Source organism: Artemia sp. Qi Xiang Cuo, chromosome 5 (assembly GCF_049724085.1).
Source record: "Artemia sp. Qi Xiang Cuo chromosome 5, ASM4972408v1, whole genome shotgun sequence".
Taxonomy (NCBI): Eukaryota; Metazoa; Arthropoda; class Branchiopoda; order Anostraca; family Artemiidae; genus Artemia; species Artemia sp. Qi Xiang Cuo.
The window spans coordinates 473,026-500,135 of NC_142798.1; the positions used below are offsets into that span (position 1 = coordinate 473,026).

Consider the following 27,110-nt stretch of genomic DNA (forward strand, 5'->3'; position numbering starts at 1 on the left):
CTCATTGTTTATAAAACTGAGGAATAAAGGGTTTTGATGATACAGGCACTTTTCAATTATTAATCTAAGAGTGAAAATTTGTTCGACACATCCTCTACCGTTCCCAAAACCGCACTATTCTTAACTTAAAACTTTGTCTGCATCATCTCTAAGTCTAAAACGTATCATCGTACTAATTAATTTTCTTTCTAGTGAAATCAGACTAATGCCTCTATAATTACCACACTCACTTTTATCACCTTTCTTGTGTAATACATGGGTTCAATTAGGGTTTCTCTAAAATCGCTAGATACTTCTATTTTTTCAAAAATCATATTGATAATCTTCAGTAACTTATTTCTAACCACTTAACCACCATCTTTAAGAAATTCATTTGCCGCACTATCAGCACTTGAGACCTTGTTATTTTTTAATCCTTTTATTTCGTTCGCTAATTCTTCCTCACAAAACATATCTTCTTTCACATCCAAGGTTTCACAAACTTTTTCATTTTTCTCTATATCTTTTCCTCTAAATGTATCATGGCTCAGCACATTCTCAAAATGCCCTGCCCATCTCTCTGTAACTCTTTCCTTATCACTAATTGCGGCCCCGTTCCCATCTATAACTGGGACAAGTCTAGATTGACTGCTCCCTCTCAATTTATTAACATGGTAGGGAAATCAGTATTTAGGATAAGAAAAACAGGGCGTCAGCGAATCGGGGGGATTTGGTAAGAAAAAAAGTTTTCTATGGACTTTCTGAAACTCCTTTCTTCTCTCTCTCTTTCTTTTTGCTTTTAAATAGTGTTTGGCGATATTTGATATCGATATATCGAATATCCAAACGCATTATCGAAACCGATATTTTTTAAGGGTCTGTAACCCCTATATTCCCCGTGGAAAATCCACCACATGAAAATTCTGCAAATTTTCAGCATACATCTTCGAGATTTTTTGCAGGTTTGAATTCTTTCATCTATAAATGATTTTATTTATCCTTATGTAACATCTTACACTGGCATCTTTTTTCCCAAGAATTCATTTTCCGCTCTCGATTCAGATGCGTGTGAATCATTAGCAACTGAGACTGAAAAGTTCACAACAAATAATGTTCTAATGAAAAGTTAAGATGTTGTCAAAGCTAAATTAGCCGACTAGATAGGGTGAATTTTCTGAGTCTGAAAAATTCTGTCAAGGAAAAGGAGCTATCTGTCACAGATAAATGAAAAGTAATCTAGCTTAATTGTAACTATACATGCATGATACATGCATATATATATATATATATATATATATATATATATATATATATATATATATATATATATATATATACTGCTGATGCTATTAAGGCTCACTTTATGAAAATTGCCACTAAGTGGGGGATTAAGGAAAAGGTTGTTGCTGTAGTAACTGATAATGGAGGAAATGTAGTTCGGACTGTAAAGGATGCTGCATCCCAAGTAGGTACAGGATGGGCACATGTTTCATGCTTTGCACATACTGTAAATTTGATGTGGGGTGTTCTATTGAAGATACTGCTGAATTGTTACCTCTCGTCCAAAAGGCTAGAGATATTGTCAGCTTTTTTCAGACGTAGTGTTGTAGCTACCGACAAGTTGCGCCAGGTTAAAATCTCTATTGACAATGTTTGCACCAAAAAACTAAAAGCTGATGTGACCGCTTCTCGCTTCTCACTATGTTGCGCAGTTTACAAGATTTGAAAGAGTCGATAACAAGCTCGCTTGCGCTTCTCGTTAAAGTGGACCTCATACTCACTGATAGTGAGTAGGGTGTTATTTCAAACGTGATTGCGGTGCTTACACCCTTTGAAGAGGCGACTATTGAACTCTCTTCTAAAAGCTATCCCCCATCTCTAAAGTCCTGCCTTTGTCTAAGATTTTGAGACGCTACCTTGTTCAGTAGATTTTGATGGATTCTCAGATGTGGCTAATGAGCTTCGAAAGCCTTTGCTGAATACAATTCATTGCAGGTTTATCAGCCTTGGTCAAGTCACACCCGTCGCAATTGCCACATATCTTGACCCACGCTTCAAGGAAATGTATATTTCACCTGACGATCTTCTACAAGCTGACAGCAAAATTGCAAACGAGATAGATTTGGCCTTGCTGGCTGCTGAATCTCGATCAGAAGATAGATACAAGTACCATCGCAGTCCCTGCGACACAGTCATATCCGAATCAAGCCAGTTTGTGGGTTTCACACTATGAAGTCCTTCTATTCAATGCAGGACATGCTTCGACAGCAGCCGAATATATCATGGCTCTGCAAACTTTCAATAGGGAGCCAACTGTTTCTAGAGAAACTTGTCACACAAGTGGTGGAAGTCTCGTGCTATGAGGTCTCAAAAACACCTGTACAAAGTTGCAATGAAATTTATGTCTGTGCCCGCTAACAGTGTCCCTTCTGAAAGACTTTTCCAAGGCTAGTCCAGATAATTACGAACGGCAGAACCGATTCTCAGGGAAAAACATTGACATGCTGCTGTTTTTGAATAGCCAGTAGTTTATTTTTTTCTTTTCCTGAGCCCGAGTAATTCCAAATCTGGGTTTTTATTATATTCATTTATATGCAATCGAAGTTTATCTTTATTGTTTGATTTTATATTATTTGAATTTTGAAAAAAAAAGCTATACAAAATACCCTTTATCCTTGTCCCCATTTGCGTTACTGAATTTCGGCAAATCCACGAGATAGTAAAAAAAAAAAAACTGATCCGAAATATCGATATTGATATACCGAAAATCGAAAGTGAAAATATCAATATATCGATTAATCAAAATATCGCCCAATACTACTTTCAAATGTATTGCTTTGTAATGTATTTGAAATTTTAGGTTCGTATTCTCCTACCTAATGATGTCGCATAGTTTGTTTAACTGTCTTGGTTTTTTCCTTTAGATCCTACCCAACGACTATTGATTTTTAAATTAAATATTGTTTTTAAGTTAAGGCTAGCTTAAAATTAGACATTGAATTAGGCGAACAGAACATTAAACTATAGTTAATTGTTACAAGTGTAGGTTGAAAAAATGGAAGACATTAAATTATCATTTAATGGACATCTAAACTAATGCAAGCGGCCGCCAAGGATCTTGTCAGTTTTCAGGTTATTTCAGAGACTTTGCTTTCAAAGTTCAATTCTCAGTTCTAGTAAGTATTCTTTTAACATTGAATAACTAACACGGCAATATTGTAACGGTGAAAATATATGTCCCATTTTGGGCAACGTTAAATTTAGTAGGATTTAGATCCAGGCGTTTCAATTTTCTGTTTAGTCCACTGTGAAAAACTTCTAAGCAATGATTTGTAAAAGTTATGAAAAATAAAATTCAATAAAAAATTAAGAAAAAAATATACCTCAATGAACGTAAATACATAAATGATTTTTTTTTTTTTTGCATTTTTGTTTCCATTTGGGCAGGTGCGAATAAGTGAGCAACAAATGATTCAATAATCTCTTAGATGACTTCAAAAATTTCAGCTTCTGTCATAGTTATTGGATGGGATTTACTTTGCGAGCCTGTTTCGCATTTTTACCTTAATGGAATTTCCCTATATCCTGTCTAAGTTTAGTTTAAGGCATTTGGCGCTATTTAGTACTGACCCTACGAAAGCGTCCTTCCCTCGAAAACAATAATCTTCCATGTCAAACTCTTCATATTTTCCTCACGTCTTATCAATTACCAAAAATCTTTTGGAGTTGGAAACGACAAAATCCGGTTACAAAGACCCTTAAAGCGGTAAATTGAATATTGGCTTTCTATAGAAATTTACTAGCCCTAGGATTACAACTAATTTTTTGAAAGAGTGGCTTTCTATAGAAATTTACTAGCCCTAGGATTATAACTAATTTTTCGAAAGAGTACATCCAAACTTACCTAAAATTCAAAAACATGTTATGAAAATGGTTGCAAATTTTAAATGTTGGCCCGATGAATCACCTTCGTAGTTTCGCCCCTGACTTTAGTTCAGCTTGATAGTGGGGATCCATTCCTATGAGTCATTTTAATCCTGAGACTAAAATTTTAAATTTGTACAACCAAAGACAGACTTTTGGGATAATCCCCTAAAAATGTCAGATTAATTTAAGATCTTATTTGATGTGTAATAGCTTATTGTACTGCTAGTAGTTGTAAAGTATACTATTTATTGGAACTAAAGCCTTGTTTTCAGGTCACCCACATCCAACGCGGAGTTCAACACGGGTTGTGCAGATTATCGTTTTGAGTACCGTGTTCAACACAGACGAATGTCTTCTCAGAATCCGTGTTCAACCATGCTATTCTGGAGCCTTACAATTTTGAGGAACCCGTGCCTAAAACGCTTGGAATTCGCAAAATAAAAACGTTTTCAAGTTTTACAAGTAAATACGTTTAACGATTTTTGTCAAACACACTCAAAACACGCTTCAAACCCGGTGCCTGAAATACAACTTAAATTAAGGTACCACCAGTGATTCCCGCTGTGGTCGTCAGGGTAAGGGGTATTGGCAAAAAGGGCCGTCACGTATGGGGGGATGCCCTCCCCCAATGTTTTAGGCACTCGGTAAAAAAAAATGAGCCAATAAAATCGTGGAACTTCGCGCCACGATTTTTTCGACTCAGCCAAAAAAAATTTTTGCTTAAACAACGACCAAGAAAATACTGACATGTCATATACAGAAATCTCGAACATGCTTGGTAAATGCAGCATTTTACCGACCCCTGTCATGATTTTACAGATGGTGCCACAATTTTCCACTTGGTTAAATAAAGAGCATGGAAATATTGACATGACATTTAACGAAATCTTGCTATTGAAAGAAGACCCAAGTGACCGAGCAGTCAAGAGGGGTCTTTAATTCGTTCATCATCATCATCACGAAATCTTGGCTGGTAAATGCAGGGATTTTACCGACTTGTGGAGTGATTTTACGTATCGTATTCGAAACGGACATTATGCTAATTATTGATAAAAAATAGTCGGTAAAATGACAAGTCAGTCGGTAAAATCCCCCCCCCCGATATTTTGGCTAGTAACGATCCTGATAGAAAGCAGTCTACATGAAGAAGCAAAAGAAGTACAAAAATTTTTCAAAAAGTTGCTTCTACCATACAAAATTATAGTAATTACCAAATCCTAAATGCAGAACCAGGTGAGGTTTCAGTTATTGGATATTATATGGATATTCAACTATAACATTTACAAAAATCATTCTTTTTTCACCATATCGACACGTTTCTAAGCATCTCAGGGGTTTTGTGAAAATCAAAGCCCCGAATTTTTCAATCGAAAGTGATATTGATTGCACGAAAAATATCTTAACTGTGATGCAGGAAAATAGGAATAGCAAATAAAAAGAAAACTGCTGCTTTAAAGTTAGGGTCTATAGCTTTGGGTTTGGGATGAAGCTCCTCAAACCTAGCGGGATCCTCATTTTGCTAAATCTCTACTGTAAGCACATAAGACATCCCTTTATTCCAGCATTTACTGAACAGTCGTGCTAATCAAAAGAATACTAGTTTTTTCTTGTGAAGAAATTTTATATTGTCGGATGAGTTTGATTTCTGAAAATCAGTAAAGGCATATTGCCTTTTAACATTGAATCTAAAATTGTTTTGTATAAATCGTCATGTATCCCTCCTGGACCAGGGAGGTTTTTAAACATATATGAATTATAAATGATCCGTGTGGCAGAATACGTGTAGGAACGTTTATCTTATCATGAATGCCGCCCTCGGGTGATTCCCAGCTTATATCAGTAGGAATGAACTATCTGAACTATACTTAGGCAATTGTCATGGGGGGGGGTCCCCTGTGTACTGTTTTTTAGCTCTTTTAATGCCGACTTGGCTAAGAATTCAGGACGCTCAATAATTTCATGTGTTTCAGTTTCCGCTGGAAGGTAGGACTCACAAAACATCTGTTGTTAGAAGTTTCTTTGTTGATACATTGATTGACCCATTTGACCGTAGAAGTAAACGATTCTCAAGGATTTTATTTTATGGACATCCAGAAAACTACTTAAGAAAAAAAGTAACAATAAACAAAGAGTACCCTACACACACACATCGCAAAAAAAAACATGAATTGGCAGCAAAAATATGATTTGACACCTACCGCATTTTTTTTATAGTCGACGATTTTCTGTATACTTTTTCTTTTATTCTTCGAACCCCATTGGTTTTTTATTCACCTAAGATAGGTACATACGAAAAAAATTATTTAGAGAGGCAATACGTTTTGAAGGGGGCACATTTGAAGAAATGCCAAGAAGTGCAATTTCACGACAGATGTAAGGAAAGATGGGGAAACAGTAGCAATATTTTGGTTATTGGACAGCTAAATGACCTGAGACCTGAAGGTTCCATTTGACACATTCCTGACTTGGAGATTACCACTACCATCCCCCCCCCCACCCCTTGGCCGGAAATGGGATGGAAACCATGCAATAGACCAAGCTGCTAAATAGCCAATTTTAGGATAAATAAAGGTAAACATATATGTAGCATAGCTGTTTGTGTCTCACAACATTTTTTTCTAAAAGATCTGTTGGGTTACGACTGATCTAGTAATTTAAAAAATGTGAAATGTGTTCTTAAAATCTCCATTGGGATCTAAAAAGTACATTTGGCCTCCTTCAGGAGTCTGGGACGGGCGTACCGCTAAATTGATTTTGTGATAAATTTGTTGAGCCATTTTGAAGCTGAAAATATTACGACTATTCCTCCATTATCCCCTGTGGGATAATGGAGGACTCCACAGTGAATACATACAGAATTGAAGGGTCCCGATGACTTGTAAATAGCACTTGCGTTGTTAATGCATCTTTGTAGGTTTTTACTGTGTTCTATGCCACAATTTTTTGGCATCAAAGATTATGACGGTGCTGTTCTTCCAACATAATTTTTTTTTTTTTTCATTACTTGTGTACACAATGATACACACTAAAGAAGTGGAGTTAGCTCAGCCCTAATGAGATATACCAAAAAATTAATGAAAATAGAATACTTTATAAACAAATTTGGGCTATATTTTTGCACATTAGAGGGAGGGGGAGGGTAAATTATAGCGAGTCTGCATGCAAAATGTGTTAACTACAATTATTCTGCATTATATGAAGTAAGACTTGTTTTCTAATTTCACCACGCCCACCCCCAAATGTGCAATTATATTGCCCAAACTATATAAATCCAATGTATTCTGTCACCCGTAACTTATTTTCTACTGAGCGTAAGCTAATTGTCTCTTAATACAGACAGATAAAACCGTTTTGTTCTCGAGCGTGTACCATTATGTACACAAGTGCCTTTTTTCTTCTTCACTTTAATTTTTGATTCGTTCTTATTCTCGATGTCCTTTGACAGCGCAGTTGTTTGTTCTTCACCGTCATTTTTGATACTCTTGATACTTGCTTCAGCGTGTCTGCTAACCCTATAATTCTTGGTTCTTCACTTTCATCTTTGGCAAGCTCTTATTCCTGCTGTTGCTTGCAATTCTCGCTCTTGATTATCTTCTAACTGCATACTTCTTTGTTCTCGCGGTCGTATATCTTGTAATCACACATTTCCCCTTGTTCTTCATTTTCATTTTAATTCGTTCTGATCCACATTGGCGCATGTCTTGTAACCACATATTTTTTTTCTTCAATTTCGCTTTTGAGTCGTTGTGATTATTGCTGCCACATATATTTTAATTGCATATTTGTGTATTATTCAGTTTAGTTTTTGACTTGTTATAATTGTAGGTTTCGCTAATATTTTAACTATATATCTCTTTTATCTTTATTTTCGTTTATCACTGTTTCAGACATTTTTTCAGGGTCTTTTGCCATAGTGGCTTGGATTGGTCTTGTCACTTTTGTTGGTCTAGGACTCTAAGTTGTTGGTTCATTATCAACCGTCGTAAATGTACGTTTCTCAGGTTGTTCTCTTGATATTGTTTCAATTGATGGTCCAGTTTGTTCATTTTGAGCTTACGGTTTTGTTCTCTTTTGTTCTTTTTTGTAGTCATTTTGTGGTAACGTTAATTTACGTTTGTTTCCCCTAGACATTATGAAGCTGCTGAAATGCCTTTTGAAATTTACATCACTGAATATAGGCACATGAATTTACATATTTCTAAATTTTTGTTCTGCAAATGCTTCTAACACGGTTTTAAAATCTATTTTCTTGTGTCTTCGCTTTCAGTCAACATGATTGCTAATCTATTTAATCTATCCTGAGTTATTGTTGATATGATATAGTTTTTTTTTTATTGGTTTTAGTTTGGAAAATGACCTTTTTCTAGAAGCAATGTTTACTGGAATTGCTAAGAACACTTCACAATTTCGAAATCAATTGTTCATTTTGATGGCGGCTACGGCTGGCTGTGCGTTAGAGCCTTAATTTAGAAAAAAAGATGCATGGTATCATCGCAATGCTGTTGTACATTGTATAAAAAGTGTTGCATTCAGGAACTATTTTTCATTAGTATAAAATACGCCTAGAGGACACCCGTAAAAAGATATAAAGGTTATCGCCTTTTAACCTTCCTTCTGGTGAATACACGTAAAATTTTGAATAAAAAAAATTTAAATATACGGGGGGGGAGGGGCATCCAGAAGCCGTTCCTCGGGTTGGGTGCCCAGGAAAAAATTAATGACAACGCCCCATTTCCGGTTCAAATATAAACAAAACAAGCCAAATCAAAGAGAAAAATTTGATTCAAGTGGCAAAAGCTCGAACCGCGATATAAACTGGAAATAAACATCATCATTTGTCAAGAGCTAGGAACAACTTTATTTTCTTTTTGTTAAGAATGATAGATTGAGTATAGGTTGAATACCGGTGTGCATGTAACTCAACCACATTCAACTCAATGTCCTAACCTGTATATGCATATTACTAAATAACCTATATAGCTATATAAGGTATATTACTGTAACCTAACTGGCGTCCTTTGAGCATCATTTCAAATGTTTAACCAAATAGCCACAATTAACGAATATATCAATTCTCAATGCAGATTTTTGAACTTAAATAAATTTTCTGTTGCCACCCCGTCTTCGAAACCCTCCCCCCTCCCACAAAAAGAAGGACGAATTGTCATTTGTGCTCTAATGAATCATTTTTTTTACTAGCAGTTTTCTACATATTCAGAAGGAATTACTATTCAAAGCTGAGAATATTCTAAAATCATTGCTATATTATATTAGAAAAAAACAAACTGGATGTCATTTGTCACATCTATTTGCTACAAATTTAGACCTTGAAAAAAATCTTTGATCTTTAAGCGGTTTTGACTTTTTTTAAATTACAATACAAAAAAGTAAAACTTCTGAAAAAATATAGTTTGTCTTCACTGAAGCTCAAATGACAATGTAGCCATTAGGGCAACGAGGCTTTCTAATACTAGTTATTGTTTCCATTGTAATTAAACACCAAATCATAAAAATTAAACACTTTCAATAACATCTTTCTGACTAGTTGTGCAATAGAACTTCTTATGTGCAAGATATGTTTGCAAGTATGTAAATGTTATATTACACGATTTACAATGGTTCACTGAGTTTTCTAAACATTCTGTATCCGATTTATCTGAATCATGTTCTACTTTCACTACTATATCGGGTTCTACTTTAACTTCCACTTGAATTTCTTCAATCTGGCTATCACCGTTTTCATTAGTACGAATTTTATCATGAACGAGTTTTGTGTGCCTTAACACATTCCCAGGATAGCTGGATGAATATGGGCAAAAGTCGCACTTATAGATTTTTTCAGATTTTTGAGATCTTCCTGGGCGAGTGGCTGGTAGCATGTGGATTTGAAACAGTCCATTATCCAGTTCATTAGGCGGCAAGCACATTTGTAAGTAGTCTTGCATGGGGCCTGGTGTAGCTGCACTCTGACCTTTTGCTTCGTCATTTTTGTCAGATGCACTTTCGTCGTCCACGTCTCCCCTTCCAATGCATCGGAGCAGCTCCTCCTCTTTCACTTCGATATTTTGTCCTTCGAAATGAACTCGAATGTGAGTGCGCATACCCCTTAAAGTATTGCCACGATATCCACAAGTGATACAGCGAAAGGATCTTGGTCCTGCGTGCATTTCTAAGTGCTTGTAGGCAGCCGCTGGAGAGCTTTTCTTTGCTCCACAGTAACAACATGGCCACGCTGTAAAAAAATGAGTGTTATAATTTATTTAATCGAGTAAACATTAATTGTTATAGCAACCTTAACATGAGAAAGTGTTGTTAACATTAAATTGTTAAACTTAACATTTTAAAAACCGGTTAAAGAAGCATCTCCTTGCGGGCGGTTGGTGAGCGTGGGGCTGGATGACGAGAGAGGACAATTAAGTTTTTCGGTCTTTCTTATGTTATTGATATATTCATTTTTCTTAAATTTATTATTCAGTAATTATATTTGTTATTCAGTAATTTTTATTATTATCTCTTTTTTCATTGTTCTTTATTTTTGTTTATTTCAGTGATGATTTTGTTAGTTGTATAATTTAGTAATTGTGTAATGGTTGCGTTTTTCAAGCATATTTGTGCTTTATTTGTAACCGGTCGTCAAACCGACATGAATTATTTTTAATAGAGTTGTTGTTGTTTTTGGTTCTTTCTTAGAAAATTACAAAATACAAAAACATGCGAGGCTCTTAAAAATTTCCGCTGTAAAATATACTTTCAATTTTCAAGAGGTATATTAACCAAGTCTTACAAAGTTATATTCACAAATTTCTTAAAAAAAGGTCAGTATTATATATTCTGATATTTTCCAGATATTTTGCCTAAGGGTCTAGTTTTTCAAATTTATACCCCCTCCCTAACAAAATGACGGGCGTCCTCCAAAGACAAAATATGCTTACGAACCTGGCTTAAGTATGGTCAGAATTGTCTATAACTAATATTTATATTACTGTAGGTTAGGATTTTTAGGAGTAGTATGAGTAACATTATTAGAAAGGTAAACTAAAAAAAAAAATATACATATTTTTTTTTTACCAAATCTCAACTCAAGCAATTTGCAACTCTGAGCGTTCCCCTTAAATATCGAATTCAGTTATCCCTTCACATTTACCTTAATGGGGAGGGAGGAGGGATATCACAAAATCCTGCAGATTTTGAATACATTTTGAAGATTTATTTTTCCTTTTTATTATTTTATTATATTTTTTTTACTTTGGGAAGGAGCTCTTTCAAACAGCGATCCTGCTTTAATATCTCGTAAAGCACAACGACATACGTACTCACTGGTACAAGACTTGGGGGAGAGCTGTCAAATGACATTTTTCGGAAAACTAGAACATTAACAAACCCAGAACCTTTTCTTGAGATGCATAGGGGTATACCCTTTCAAATTAGAGTGCTTCACGCCTAAATCAGAAAGGGGAAATCCCCACCGCTTTCCCACTGGCTTGGTTGAAGTCTACTTTTGCCTTGTTTTTACTTGCATCCACCCCATTGATTTTTGAGTCTATCCACCAAGAGAAAGGCCCAAATTCTTGAACTACTCTACCCTTTCTTTAATTGATGAACCAAGCCTGACAATTTTAGTAAAAACAAATTGTGAGACTACGGAGTCAGGCTCACAAGACCTTTCGTTGGGCAAACAGTACTACCTGGCATTTGTGTCAGCGCATTCTAATTTAATTAAGCAGAGTTATATTTCCAGCATTAATTATCAAGTCCGTGTCAGATAATTGTCAGGTACGGTCATGGCGGAAGGGAGGGAAGGATTTTTTAAGCCGCCCAATTGAAATGCCTGGGATTTGGACTATTTTTCTTTTTTTTTTACAATTTCCCTCTTTTCTTAGGGAGGGGGGGGGGGGTCATTTATCTCCCAGCTTAAGTTGACCATGGATATTTGGAATCATAATTGAAAAAGCCACGCTATTTATTCATAGTGTGTCTAGAATATAGGACGTAATTCATTTTCTACAAGGGAGGGAGGGGTATTGTTTAGGATTACGGCTCCAGCGCAATCAGGATGGTTTGCAACTATTTTTTGGCGTTGTAAATATGTTTTGCCTTTACACAATCATTTTAAGAGAAATTATTCCAACTGGTCTCTGTTCACACGAAGAAGTTTATTGACAAAGGTTTCTATCTATGCCATCTATACCATCTTGCTTTTTTTCTATAGTATCATTCTGAGAGTATTGCTGAGCTTTTTCCCTTGGTAGCTGTATGACCCACTAGTCGTAGAAAGTTGAATTTAGGCTTAGTTTTACCTTTAATCTCGACACGTTTTACGTTCTAAGGATGAGAATAGAAACGTATTGTTATCCGTGCACAGGAACTTTTTAGGATCCGCGTTAATTTTAACATAGAAAAAACGAAATGTATGTGCTTAAACGAGCAACAAACAAATGGAATTCAATGCTGCTGCCCCCAAAACAGTATCGTAAACGTTACTCCATAATTTGCCCTTTGAGCAAACAATAAAGATTCCAAGCAAAATGCAAATTTTATTCTAAATTTTAAACTAGATCCTATCATCATCTTTTTTTACGCAAAAGACCAATAAGACAGTTTGTGGTAACGAACTGTAAATAAGCAGTGACCCAGCTCAATAGTAACAAAAACTGTAAAAAACGGATTTTTGATACCAATAGATACATCAAAAGAATCAGATTTTTATGATAATTTCATATATATAAGTTCCATCAAGTCTTACCCATTAAAAGTTATGCGCCTGAAAAAATTTGACTTATTTTCGAAAAAAGGAGGAAACACCCTTAAAAAGGAGGAAGGAGGTGTGCTTTAATGAAAATCACGCCGTCAAATCCAGAATCTTACAAAACCCTGTAATAAAAATTCCAAACTTTTATTTTCAGAACCGTGGTATTATGTACGTTTTGTCAGAAGAATGATCGCAGACTGATACGTCTGTATTTGTTTGTTTTTGTTTTTTTATTTCCCCACGGGCAATCGTATCGATTTAGTAGTCCTAGAATATCATAAGAGGGGTCATTTGAACGGAAATTAAAAGTTCTAGTACCCTTTTTTAGTGACCAAAAAAATTGGAGGGCAACTTGGCCACCTCCCACGCTCTTTTTCCCGAAGTCACCCAATTAAAATTTTGAGATAGCCATTTTGTTCAGCATAGTCGAAAATCTAATAAATATGTCTTTTAGGATGACTTAATCCCCCAGTTCCCAGGGGAAGGGCTGCAAGTTATGAACTTTGCCCATTGTTTACATAATGTATTGGTTATTGGTAAGTATACAGACATTTTCAGGACGGATTTTTTTCTGGTGGTGGGGGGGGGGGGAGGAGGGGGTGACTCAGAAGAATATTTCTATAGAGGATGTTTTTCTGGGGTAAGGGATATTTCTATGAAGGGGGTGGTGGATTTCCCAGCATTATTTAGAAGACGATCAGAAATTAAATTTAAAAAAAATAAGTTTTTTTTAACTGAATGTAAGGAGCGACATTAAAACTTAAAACGAACAGAAATTATTCCGTATATGGAAGGGGCTGTCCCTCCTCAACACCTCGCTCTTCACGCTCAAACTTTAGCGTAAAGAACGAGGCGTTGAGTAGGGGACAGCCCTTTCATACTACGGAGATAATTTCTGTTCGTTTTAAGTTTTAATGTCGCTCCTTAATTTCAGTTTAAAAAAATTGTTTTTTTTAATTTAATTAAATGTAAGCATGATCCCAACCACGCACTGCAAACTTTGTCGATATGTGTGTGTGTGTGTGTGTGTGTGTGTGTGTGTGTGTGTGTGTATATATATATATATATATATATATATATATATATATATATATATATATATATATATATATATATATATATATATATATATATATATATATATATATATATATATATATATATATATATATATATATATATATATATATATATATATATATATATATATATATATATATATATATATATATATATATATATATATATATATATATATATATATATATATATATATATATATATATATATATATATATATATATATATATATATATATATATATATATATATATATATATATATATATATATATATATATATATATATATATATATATATATATATATATATATATATATATATATATATATATATATATATATATATATATATATATATATATATATATATATATATATATATATATATATATATATATATATATATATATATATATATATATATATATATATATATATATATATATATATATATATATATATATATATATATATATATATATATATATACATATATATATACAAACTGTATTTATACTAAAACAATGAACCTGTAACTTGCTTTGACCCGGAACTGATTATTTTGCTTAGTATAAATACAGTTTGTTTTAATTTTGATATGTTAGTAACCCAACTGATGATAATGACCGACTGTGTCGTCAAAATATTTAGAGTCTTTGTTTTATATTTTTGTTTCACTGTCTAATAAGAGGACCTATCCCTATTTGGAACTCTTACTGATTTCGTCATAGAAAAGGCAATGTGGTCATGGAGAAAAATGCTTTGTTTCTTTAAGAAGTCTCGGTAATTTTGCTTAATACTTTAAATGACTACTTATGCCAATTATCCCCTTTGACACCCTGCACCCCCCCCCCACCCATTCCGCCACCTTCGAGGATGTCAATTTCCGAAAATGCAGGGGCAAGGTCTTTCTAGATTTGTTTTTTTTTTCAAATTAAGATACGAAAAGGGGTATTTCTGTAAATCTAAGGGGAGGGGCAATGTTTCTTTTTCATTTATTGTTTCATGAAAATACCAAGAAAAGGGTGTTTTCAGTATTTCGTGGGGAGGGTACAATTTGGTTAAATTACCTTCCCATGTCTCCCTTCCTCCCGATGCATTTTTCTAGTGTGTGACAGCTTGTCTATGGTAACTGGAAAGCGTTGTTATATTTTCTTTAGAATTGAAAACTACGACTCATCCTCTTAAAGTAACCAAGCTGAATGGATGGTTCAATCCGTAATTCCGAGTTTATTTGGTTCTCGAGGCGTGAAGAAGCAATATGCTTTTTGTTTTTCTAAAGTGGGAAATACCGCCTTCTCAACCATAGAAATAGCTATAAATACTGATTAATTTGAAAATCTGTTTGTCGTATCTTGGATCCTAAAACAAAAACGACCTTGCACAAACAATAGGTCCTTCACTGTAAAATATGAAACACACATTTTTCAATTTGTTTGAAGAGAAAATAGGAAATGTATATAGGGGTTATGAGTGGGTCCAAATTTCTCCAGAAAGAAAATAATTCACTATCCGATGCGTTTGAAATTCTTATATTCAGCTTAATAATGCGTATTCTCGTCGAGTCATGCAAATATTTTTTTTTCTTTAAAGCTTTTTTTTTTGCTTTTAGGAAAACTGATCACTCTCGGTTAATACTTCGAATTAAAATTAATGTCCAACATACCCCTCACTTTTTTTATTCATTCAGCCCCCCACTTCCTCTCAATGTGTTTTGTAGCCTTTGAAACTCGATTATGATAATTTGAAAAGCGTTGTGACATTTTTTGTAGAACTTAAATATGGAGCTAATCACCCCAAGCTAAGTAAGTTTAATCCCTATATATTTGGTTCTTAAGTCATAAAAAAGCAATATATTGTTTTTCTTTCTGTAAAATGAGATAGTTCTTAGGCGCAAGAATAGTTGTTAATTGTTATTCAATTTTAATTTTTTTTTTTTTTGTCGTCTATTGGATGCTGAAAGAAAAGAAGAACCTTGAACAAACATGAGTAAGAAAAAGGCTAAACCCATTTTTCGATTTGTTCCTTCTCCTGTAGAATTTAAATTGTGTAACAAAGTCTGGTGAGTTACCGCAGCTGACCTGACAAGAAAATTAATTAGAAACTGGAGGTAACTTACATCCGGTATTTTCGCTCGCGTCTTCTCCGCTAGAGGTCGAGGTGTGAGATGCCATGGGTGGCGGAACAACTGACTCATCCTTAGAATGTTCCAGTTTGGCTTTACAGTTAGTAGTATGCTCAGTGAGGGCTTGTGCTGAGGGACAGACTAAACCACAAGCACGACAAACTTCAGATTTTTCGGTGGAAGATGAGGATTCCTGATTTCTTCCTGAGCAGTAGTGCTGCTTATGAACTAAGTAATTCTCCAGCTTACAGAAAACAATGCTACAGTCTTCACACTTAATAATCCCTTGTTTTACAATCATACCGCTAGAGCTTGGTTGCCTTCTTCCTCGTTTCGTTGGCAATGTTGTTGGCATGATTGGGTTCTGCACCGGCATATTTAAAAAAGGAAACATCAACTGAGACTTTAGAAGTGTAAGACTTGACATGTCCACTTCATCGGGTTTTGGCACGTTTTCCGGTTTACCACTTTCTAGTCTCTTGGGCTGAGGGTCCGATTTTGAAAGATCGACTGGTTTTGAAAGATCAAGAGGTTTAGACATTTCAAAACTTGATTGCGACTGCTCGTTAGAGCTCGATGGAGCATTTGTATATAATTGGGCGAGTAGATTTTGAACCATGGTTAGTGCGGATAAAACAGTACTTTGTTGTTGAGGTTCTGTATCTTCTTTCCTTTCCTGGTCATCCACAGGTTTCTTTACAACTCCGTCACTTGTTATAACATAAGCATTTGATGGAACTGGTAAAGTGCTTGGATAAAACTGTCCTGTTTGCAACACGTTATATGGGATAAGAACTGGAGGGTTGGTACGCAATAAAAGAAGGGGCATGCCTGCCTGAGTCACTGAACTTTGTTCATCTCCAACAGTTCCATTTCGTTCATGTCTACCTTTACAATAAAGTTCTTTGTGAGCCAAGAATGTAGTTGTAGATGTAAACTGAATATCACAGTCACGACAATACCTTTCTTGCGCCACAGGAGATTTAGAACTGCCACATTCATCAGCCGAATCAACGCTTATAGCAGGTGTTGCGATTTGTGGCATTCCAGTGTGGATTCTTAGATGACGATTTAGTTTCATTCGCTTGTCAGTACTCATAGGACAATGCGGGCATGAATAAAGACGAAAACTGCGTCGGACTTTGAATGAAGGAGGACTCCCGGGTGGTTCTTCAGAGGCAAGCCTTTTTTGGCTCGATTCTGTGCTGGTAGATTCTGATGGAGACACACCTGTAAACAAGAAAAGGATTCATTTTTTTTCATAGTTTTTCGCATTGCATTGATAATTCCCAAAACAACACTACGGTACTGCCTGATAGAAATCCTTCTAAAGCATGATAAAATAGTAAGTTGTAGCCGATAGTTTATTTTTTATCAACAACCCTGATTTCTTTCCTTTAGAGACTAATTCCATATTGAATAAAACTTTTACAATTCAATACAAAAAGGTTAGTGCTTTATTCTTACGGAGTTGTAAAGAAAGAATACTACTACTAGAAACTTACTGCAGCACCAAGTCGCCTGAGGCCAACTCAGCTACGTACGATTTTCCTCTGTCCCAATCTATTCAATGCCTCACCCTTTACCCTCTCCCAGAAAGTTCTCATTTCCCTTAAACATCTCCTTACGACATCCTACCACCCCAACCGGGGGCAATATGCTTTTCGTTTGGCCCTAGACGGTTGCCAGACATGGACAATCTTTGGCAATCTGACATACTTCGTCTGCAGAACATGCCCTAGCCATCTCATCCTTTCTCTCATTATACTCCTAAAAAGCGGTATTGGACCACATTTTTCGTACAGCCTACTGTTTGAGATATGGTCTGTCCGTCGGGTACCCAAAACAATCCTTAGGCAATTTCTCTGGGAAACATCTAGCAAATATTCATCCATTTTTCGGAACGCCCAAGCTTCAAAACCATACTTCCCCACTGTCATCACTGTAGCTTCCAATATCCTAATCTTGGTTCGCAGACTTATCTTCCTATTCTTCCAAACATTATTCAACCGTGAAAAAAAAACTCACTGGGCCTTGGCTATTCTACTTCTAAGATTTTCCATGCACCCACAGTCTTTACTAATAACGCAACCCAGAAAAATGAAGCTGTCCAATTGATAATGTTCTTGGTAACCAACATCACCTTTTCACCTTCACTTATTCCTAGCCTTAGCCACTAGTCTTCTTAACATTAATTTTCAAACATATTCTTGCACCCTGAATTGACAAAACCTATAAAATTCAGCTCATTTTGCTAACGTCCTTCCCTGGAATGGTTCAAGAGATTTATGTTTAAGATGAGAAAACTAAGTCAGGATGCGTCAAGCAGAAATGTTATCTCGCAAATTTGATTGAAGATTTTGGTAGACCAGGGGAAAGGAAAGTCGTTGATAGTGAAGTTTGAGTTTTATATTCTGTCTTATCTCGTTTTCTGATTTGCGTACTCCCTGTATTCTGGCCTAATTGGCAAGAACCAATTAGACTGATCATTTTGCTTTTATTTTTTGTCTGCCAGCTAAATACGCCTAAGTTGTGTTTTCAGGCACCGGGTTTGAAGCGTGATTTGAGCGGTTTCGATAAAAATCGTTTTAAGTTTAACCATGTTCAACCCAGCGAAACTTCGGTGTTTTCATCTTACGGACTCCCAGCGCGTTGGACACGGGCGCCTCTAGACTCCCGAGTCTCTTCATGTCTCTGTACGCTGGTGTCTCTATCTTCCCTCATGTACACTGGTTCTACATCCTCTATTACACAACATAGACTCGACAGCATCGTGTGCTATTTTTTGATTTTTAATTTTAAAATAATTTCTGTCCTGGTCCTGATATTCCCTTTCTGAAAATGAGTCTCTTGGACTCTGTGATTCATATAATTCACCATGTTTTTCTAACCTCTAGTTCCCCACCCGTGGTTTTGACGCGAATCCGTCTACCTCGTCTGAACTTGTAATCTTGTTAATTGATAAAATGTATTTCACTTATTATGGATCTTTGTTGAATACACCTCACTGGTGTTCCAAAAAAAAAACTCGTATCTGATGACGAATTTTTTCTGATTTACCGCATCAGGTATAATGATATCAATAATAATTTACAATAATCAATAATTTACCGCATCAATAATAATAATGATAATAATTTATTTATGCCCGCTCATGAACAAAAAATGACAAGCGGAGTATAAAGAGAGAAAAAGGAAAAAAGCAAAGAAACTACAACAATCCAAATCATACACACTATAATAGCACACTAACTAATCAGCACAGTCATAAAGGGTGTGCACCGGCAATAACTCGCATAATTTTTCGAATGATCTTTTTCTAGCCTGATTTTCCAGATCTGGCAGTACTTCGTGCGGGTCACGCAAATTATACTAGCTCAGGAGACAAGTGTTACGTTTGTATAACGGTAGACGCAGCAAAAATTTCAGATACTTGCAATAAACTGATCGAAGTTTCATTTTTTCTGTTGCCGTTAACCAAACCCATAGCGGTGAGATATATAGAAGATGTGGCAATGCAATCGCTGAATAAAGTCGTGATAGCATTTTTCTATTGTAACTATACTTGAGTGCTGCTAACTTAGCATAACTAAATCTAATCGCTGTAGATACATTTTCGATAAGCAGGGTCCTAGAACTGATGATGCTAGAGCCATACGTAACACCAAGGTACTTAAGTTGATGTACTGAAAATATTTTCGTTCCATTAATGATGACACAAGGCTCAATTCTAGATACTAGACTACGCGAGGGCGACAGCAGATAAACAACCATGAACTCTGTATTTCTAACTCAAGCAATCCCTCTCCTGGGAAGAGGGATCTTGACCTTGCTAATCTTAAAGGTATATCAAATATAAATCCCGATCTTCAACTACATTGTAGATTTTCTTAGAGTATGCCAATACAGTAGACTAGAGTCAATATTCAACGGTAAGCATTGATTGATCCCGCCTCAAAATAAACCTCCGATCCAAAAGGTTGAAGGAGAAAACGCGAAAACAAAATGATCAAATCGCGAATAATATCTTTTATTCGACTACAAATCAATCAGGGTGAACGACACAAATCACAGCTAAGTTACCACAGTCGACAAAATTACACGTTTGGTAATAAAATAATTAAAACTTACTCCTGGTGGGGGACCTCACTGTAGAGTCTTCACTAACGCTTACTGGTTTCAGCTTCATTTTTTTACAGTAAAAAGTCTGATGTGCTTCTAATGTACTGGCTGAACTAAATTTGATTCCACATTGACTGCAAATATTCATTCCTGGAAAAATAACATATTAAGCTGATAAAAGAAACAGCTCAGCTTGGATGCGTTAATACAAAAGTGTACAGTAAAAACAAAAATACAGAAGAGAAATAAAACTTAAATATGTGCTTTGTGTTTTTTTTTGTATGTTTTTTTTTCAATATCAAAACCATTTGTTGGTAAAAGAAACTTTTTGGTTCAGGTTACTTATGGGACAGGAATGAGATACGAAAATGAAGAAATGTTTCGTTAGATTCCCAATTCAAGGCTCTTACCAAATATAATAATAACTTTCGCCATAAATTTCGTCCAGCCCCTCCCCTCATTATTTTTTGTGCTTACTTGACATACACGATACACACTTGGTTCATTATGCTAAATGAACTCAATTAAAAAAAAAAACAAGAAACTTCTGTTGAAAGACCACTGAATGGGAAATCCAGTAGTTTTTTTTTTTTTTTTTTTTTACTAAAAGTAGCTGAATAACCTTAGCCGCTTAGGCATCCAAAAAACGTCATAAGAGATGGTGATATCAAAGTATTTATTTCTCAGCCTTTTCAGAGTAAGAAAAGCGGAAATAATGTATTTAAAACAAATAAATATGAAAAGTTTAAACAACCCGGAAGCTAAACAAGGTATGACAAACCGGAATAAATCATTCGAACTTTCAAGGGGGCTGGGGATGGTTGTAAATCTTTTTTTTTTTTATGTTTCATAGCGTATTTTGAACGACGGCAGCCGAGCTGAATTAAAGGCAATAATACAGTATGTAAAGGAACCGTGAAAATTCAAGTGAATTTTGGAAGATAGCTTTGGAAATCTCATTTTTTAACACTGATTTTAAGATCATAAATCTAAGTAACCCCTGAGATGTCCTGTGTTTGGGTAATGTTAATTTTACGAGCAGCTTTTAGTTTTGTATAGAGACGTAAAAAAGCATGCAGATATCAGAATAGAGGCATAAAAAAGCTTTATCACAGATATTATTTGTGACATTCTCATGTTTCATTTTGTATGGCCCGGAAATCTTTTTTATAATACCAAAATACAGGCATAGCTAACTAAGAGAGCTGGAATATATTCCGAATAAGAAAACAAAAAGAATGCGATTGGAAATTAAACAAAAAAAGCTCATTTTTCTTTAAAAAGGAACATTTTTCTTTAAAACGGAAGCCTCATTCTATTCATTTTAGTGTCAAAAAAGACAAAAGCTACAAATTAGTTTCACATAAGTACTCGAATTTCAGTCAGGGATTATGAGTAAAAAAAAGCATGTGATCAAATTTCATTTAGTGAGAAATGATCCCAATCAGTGATGCCAGGATGGCTAAGAAAAATATTTTCCCATTAATAAAGTTCAAGCAGGAAAAAAAGAATCACCAGTTAAGCCAACAAAAACACAAATAAACTGCAAACGGTTTTTGTGATTTACACGGTTTTGTTTGCGATCGTTTGTCAATGCAGAAGGATATTTATACGCGCGTCCATTAAGGAATTATCTATAATTCAAGTTATTTGGATCAGTTGCGCCAATAAGGGGAGATAAGGGGCAACTGGTCCCCTATATTTTGAAAAATAAATGTTTTTAGTATTCTCGCTGAAAAAAAGTCTAAAAAACAAAACTACCCCCACCATTTTGCAAAATACCATATTTTGCATCTTCATCCTAAAAAGTGGAAAAATCCTGGTCCTCTTATCCCTACTGTTCCACGAATTGGCACCCACGGTAAGGATCGAACAGTTCGTGGCAAAGAATCGTGTAAGTGTGTAAGCAAGGAGCACCTCGGTCCAATAGCAACCGAAACTCTAAAAACGGGGTATTGATAACAATAGATACATCAAAAGAATTGGCTGTTTATTCTGACTCCAAATATACAAAAGTCATTAAGTTTGGTTTAACCCATCACAAGCTACAAGCCTGAGAATATTTGTGTGATTTTCGAAAAAGGGGAGAAACCCGTAGAGGTTTCAAGCTCGCACCTGCAAAAAAGTAAAATTTTATACTTTTTGCCAGAAGAAAGATCACGGATGGGTGTTTATCTGTTTTTTGTTGTTTTTTTTTTTCAAGGGGTAATCATCCCGAAACAATGGTCCTAGAATATCGGAAGAGGGATCATTCGAACAGAAATTAAAAATTGAAGGGTCCTTTTTAAATGACCAAAAAGAAGGAGGGGAACAAGCCCCCGCACATGGCCCCTTTTTCCCTGAAGTCCCCTGATCAAAATTTTGAGAGCCATTTTGTTCATCATAGCTGAAAGGTTCAATAACTATGCTTCTGGGGATGACTTGACCCCCACAGCCTCTAGGGAAAGGGTTGTAAGTTATGAAACTTGTCCGCTATTTACGTATAGTATTTGTTATTGGGATGTATTCACACGTTTTTTGTTTTTTTTTTGGGGGGGGGGTCACAGAAAAAAAATATGCGGGGAGGAAAGGTTCTGGGGGTGAAATATCCAGAGGAAATTTTACACGGGAGCAATCTGCAAGAATTCCTATACAAAATTCTCTTTAATATGTCTTGTTTTCTCTTTAAGACTCAATCTTGTATATGGAGATGTTCCGAGGGAATGATCCGAAGAAAGTTTTAGCAGGGCTGGAATTGTCTGGGGGACTTTTTTTAAGGGGAGGGGGGAATATTTTCCGCAGTATAAATTCTCCATGGGAGAATTATCCACGGAAGAAGAGTTCCACTGGGGTTGGGGGAATTATGGGGAAAACTTTTCACGGAAAGGAGATTTCTGGGGAAATTTTTCCACGGAGGGGGGATTTCCAGCATGATTTGAAAAACGATCAGAAATTAAATAAAGCAATTCTTTTCAGATGAAAGTGGGTTAAGGAGAATTCTCTTGGTGGAATTGTCCGCAGGAAAATTTTCAGCGAGGATGGAATTGTCGGGGGAAAATTTTCTGAGGCGATTTCAGGCGGAATATACTTTCCATGGAGGAGTTTTTCGTGGGGAGAGTGGAATTTCCCGCGGAGTGGGAGGAGTATTTTCAGCCATTACTTGAAAAACAATCAAAAATTAAATTTAATATTTTTTTAAGTACTAAATGCTTCAGCATGAAGAGTGAAGGATTGAGGAGGGGACAGCCCCCCTCCCATATAACGAATAATTTCTGTTAGTTTTAGGTTTTAATGTCGGTCCTTACATTCAGTCGAATAACTTGTTTTATTTCTTTAATTAATTATAAAGATCCGATTTCAATTAGTTAGTGTGTAAACTATCTCCGATTTCAATTAGTTAGTGTGTAAACTATCTCAGATTTTACAACTTATCTGAGTTGGAGAAATCATTCATTTTTTAAAATAAAATCTTAAAAAAAAATGAAAACAATTTTTTTTCACTCTTGAGATACAAAACCGGAGCCAGATTGTACATCCGTCATACACCTGTAGTATCTCCAACAAGATAAGGTCCGAGACATAGAAACTACCAGGAAACAACCGATAAGGAGAGGGAGATAAAAACAGCGAATACATTTCTTAGCCACTGATTACACCACAACTTAGCTGAACATTGATTATGCAAAGATTGGGTATTCTAATAACGTTTTCTTAGAAAAAATAAAGGAGTTCGACGAAAAAAAAAAAGACCAATTATTTACATTTTTGCTTTCCATTAGTTAGATACTCCATTTCCAGTAGATATTTTGGGGGTAGGAGTCAAAAATATATATATTTTTTTATTTATTTTGGAATAACAGAGGAATAGAAATCGACAGAAGCCACATTTGGTAGTCAGTGACTACATCACAGATTGACCAACTGTTGATTGTGTAAAAGTCAGATATTCTATTAGCAATGTTTTGAGAAAATGAGGAATTTGACGATAAAAAAACAACAGATTTTTTTTATTTTTTTATTTATTAGCTAGAGACACAATATATAAGGGAGCTTCAGTTAACTTTCCCATTGTGGAGAGTGGTCAAAAACCACGTTTTTAAGATCAAACACCGGCTTTCGAGCACACTATTCTAAGACAACGTGGAAGAATCAAAGCGTCAGAGGGCAACTTCAAGAAAAAATAATTTTTTGTCAGTAATAAATGTGATATTCAGCGTCTGAGTTTCCTAATTGAACCCATTTTATACTTAGGCTGTATAATCTCATTGTTCAGAAATTTAGAGTCATAGAGATTACTACAAATCTCTGCAGTCTGGCCCCATTCTTTTTCTATTTCCATAGTTGTAAATAAGGTATCTTTTACCCCATCACATGGTAAGATATACAGGTACTGGTGCATTATAACTAAACCAGCGCTATAGACTGTACAAGGAAACCAGACATGCAAACCAGTCAAACGACAATTTGCTATCTAGATTTATTGCAAAGCGAGATTTCTCATTGCGTTTACAATATTTAAACGATTGTTTTTTGAGGTTTAGGGGAAAAGGGCACCTAGGTTAGGTTAGGTTACGTATTTAATATATGCTATGCTTTACCCCTACCCACCCACCTAATGTGCAAATATATAGCCCAAATTTGTTTCTAAACTATTATATTTTTTTTATCCTATTTTATTTTATTAGCATTGACCAAACTTGACTTGTTTCGTTTATAGCGCTGGTTTAGTTATAATGCACAAGTACCGATATACATGCCATGCCGTTCATAATGCTTGGTTTTGGTTATATTGATTAATTGTTTGTGTTGTGGATTACACAATGTGATATCACTGGCGTCAATTCACAGAAATTTAGAAGAAGGGGTTTAACTATATATATCAAAATATAGAGGGAATAGGACATTTTTCAACAAGAATACCAAAAATTATATTTTTCAATAGAAATATGAGAAATAAAGGTATTTTTCAAAATTTGAAGGGGGGCAATGAATAGGGAGTCAATCTAATGGAATTGAAATGAACATTTTTAATATGTCCTGTAAGATTTAATGATCACTGACTTGGTGCAAACGATCGAAAATGAATCTGTTACAGTATTTCCACACAAAAAAGTAAGGAGGGAAACACAGGCTATCCTACAACATTACATCATCAAAAAAAGTATCAGTTAACAATCAAAGCCCGGAAACAAAAGAAGGATTGATGTTAAACGAACTTACCTGAAGCTTCCATTCCTTGTTTAAGGATTGACAGATACTGCTGAAAGCCAACAGGCAGTGATGGCAATGTTTCTAATGTGAGGGGTGGGAGTTCATTGCGATGGGACTGACCCTGCTCCGCCTCGACTTTTATCTCAACTGAAGGTTTTTTTGGACTGCTTGAATTGCTGCTCATGCTGAAGTTGTAGAGGAAAACAAAATTACTATGCTTTATTTCATATCAAAGCGAATAATAGGCCAAACAAGAAAACTATATATAAGGAATGAAACTAAAGATTAAATTGGGTCACAGAAAACCTAATCTTGTTTACTTACATTTGTTTCATTTTTCATGGGCAACGTCAATCCCTTTTTTTTGCTAAGGAAGCTTTCAAAAAGTATTAATGACGTTACAGCGAGATTGTGTTCTGGGAGAACAAACGGTTTCAGCACCCTCCACACCTCCATAGAAATTTGGAGAGAGAGAGAAAGAAAGAGAGTTAAGTTTAGTTTTTGTTTAGGAGCTAAGGCAGGTAGCCTATATACACATTAACTCACATTGTTTTGTGGGGAGGGGTTAAAAACCAAAGAAAAGATCCGTTTTAAAAATGCAAAACTATAAATAATTGAAGAAAATTTTAAAGTTTGATATTTTAATCACGCTCAAACCTAAGGTCCCTTATGCATTTTTCTATGTTTTGGCCCAATTTTTCACCCAATTCGGTAGTTTCGTTAAAATCTATTCGTTCAACAATCAATAATGAAAATCAACACGTTGCTATAAATTGGCCATACAATCCAAGGAAGGTAGACTGCACAACTTCTTCCAAGGAAGGTAGGCTTCACAACTCCGTAATTCATATTTTAATGCCTTTTCCACTTTCTTTACATTCCTTTGATTTGCATATGATCTGTCAATCAAATAATTCTTGTACAAGCCCCTTCTCCTCTCTATTAAACACAAAGCATTTTCACTAATATTCCTAGCTGTGTTTCTAAAAATGTTCCCTAAGACACCATCAGCAACTTCACAAACTATTTTCCTAAAATTGTTCCATCCATCTTCTAAACTGTCAAATTTTTAAACTCTCCGGTTCAACATTCAACTGTTCCTAAAAAAAATTCTATCAAATCCTCATGCTAGAGTCTACCAACGTCATAGTTACCCTTCCTAAATTTCAGCTTTAGATTAACCCTAGACGCTGCTAGATGGGGATCTTTACTTTTAACATCAATTACAGCACTCCTCTATGCCCTAGTATCTTGTATCGATTATGCCAGTCTTCAGTTTAACCTAACATCCTGACTACTGAGGTTAGCAGGTGTTCATCATCATGTCAACACCACCTTAACTTATGAGCCAGGTTGGGACCAAAAAACTGTTAGGGATTATAACTAGACTGTTATGCCTACAAATTCCCAGCAGTCTGTAACCATTGCTGTTTTCCTTTCCTACACAAAATTTAACGAGGTTAGGATACCATCTACCTTTATTTCTACCAACCTGGACATTGAAATCCTCTTATAGAAATGACATATTTCTACCTGGAATCCTTTCCATTTCTTCCAGTAGCTGTAAGTAAAATTCATCTGAGTCACTACTATCTCCGTCAGTCGGTTCTGCACGGCCATGTACTATTATAACTGATACTCTGCATATTTTAGTCATAAAATGAGCGATTAGCATTCCATTATTAATACCTTCCCAGCCCAAATAAGACTTGGCAGTTTCCTTATTTATCATGAGCCCTACTCCCTGTCTATACACCCCATTCTTTCTGCTTGAGTAAATAAATTCTAAATCACCCAATTTCCTGTTTTCTTATTTCTAAAATCATCTGCAATATTCAGTTTCTTCTTATTCTCAAACTCTTTTCTTTTCCTTTTAATTAACCTTTTATAATCTCTTCTTTTATCTTTATATTCGGCTAATCTTAAACTTTGATCT

At 35.3% G+C, this 27,110-nt stretch overlaps 1 protein-coding gene across 1 annotated transcript in view; it reads right to left on the reverse strand.

Moving 5' to 3' along the window:
* Positions 1-9,175: 9,175 nt before the first annotated feature.
* The window catches only part of ush (Zinc finger protein ush), a 55,167-nt gene continuing 37,232 nt past the window's right edge, over positions 9,176-27,110 (reverse strand). Inside the window, exons 2-5 of the mRNA XM_089088668.1 lie at positions 25,184-25,365; positions 19,994-20,134; positions 15,857-17,092; positions 9,176-10,138 (exon numbers count right to left, since the gene is read on the reverse strand). Of these exons, the coding sequence (XP_088944794.1) occupies positions 9,420-10,138; positions 15,857-17,092; positions 19,994-20,134; positions 25,184-25,358 (2,271 nt within the window). The 5' untranslated portion in view covers positions 25,359-25,365 and the 3' untranslated portion in view covers positions 9,176-9,419. The remainder of the gene's footprint in view (positions 10,139-15,856; positions 17,093-19,993; positions 20,135-25,183; positions 25,366-27,110) is intronic.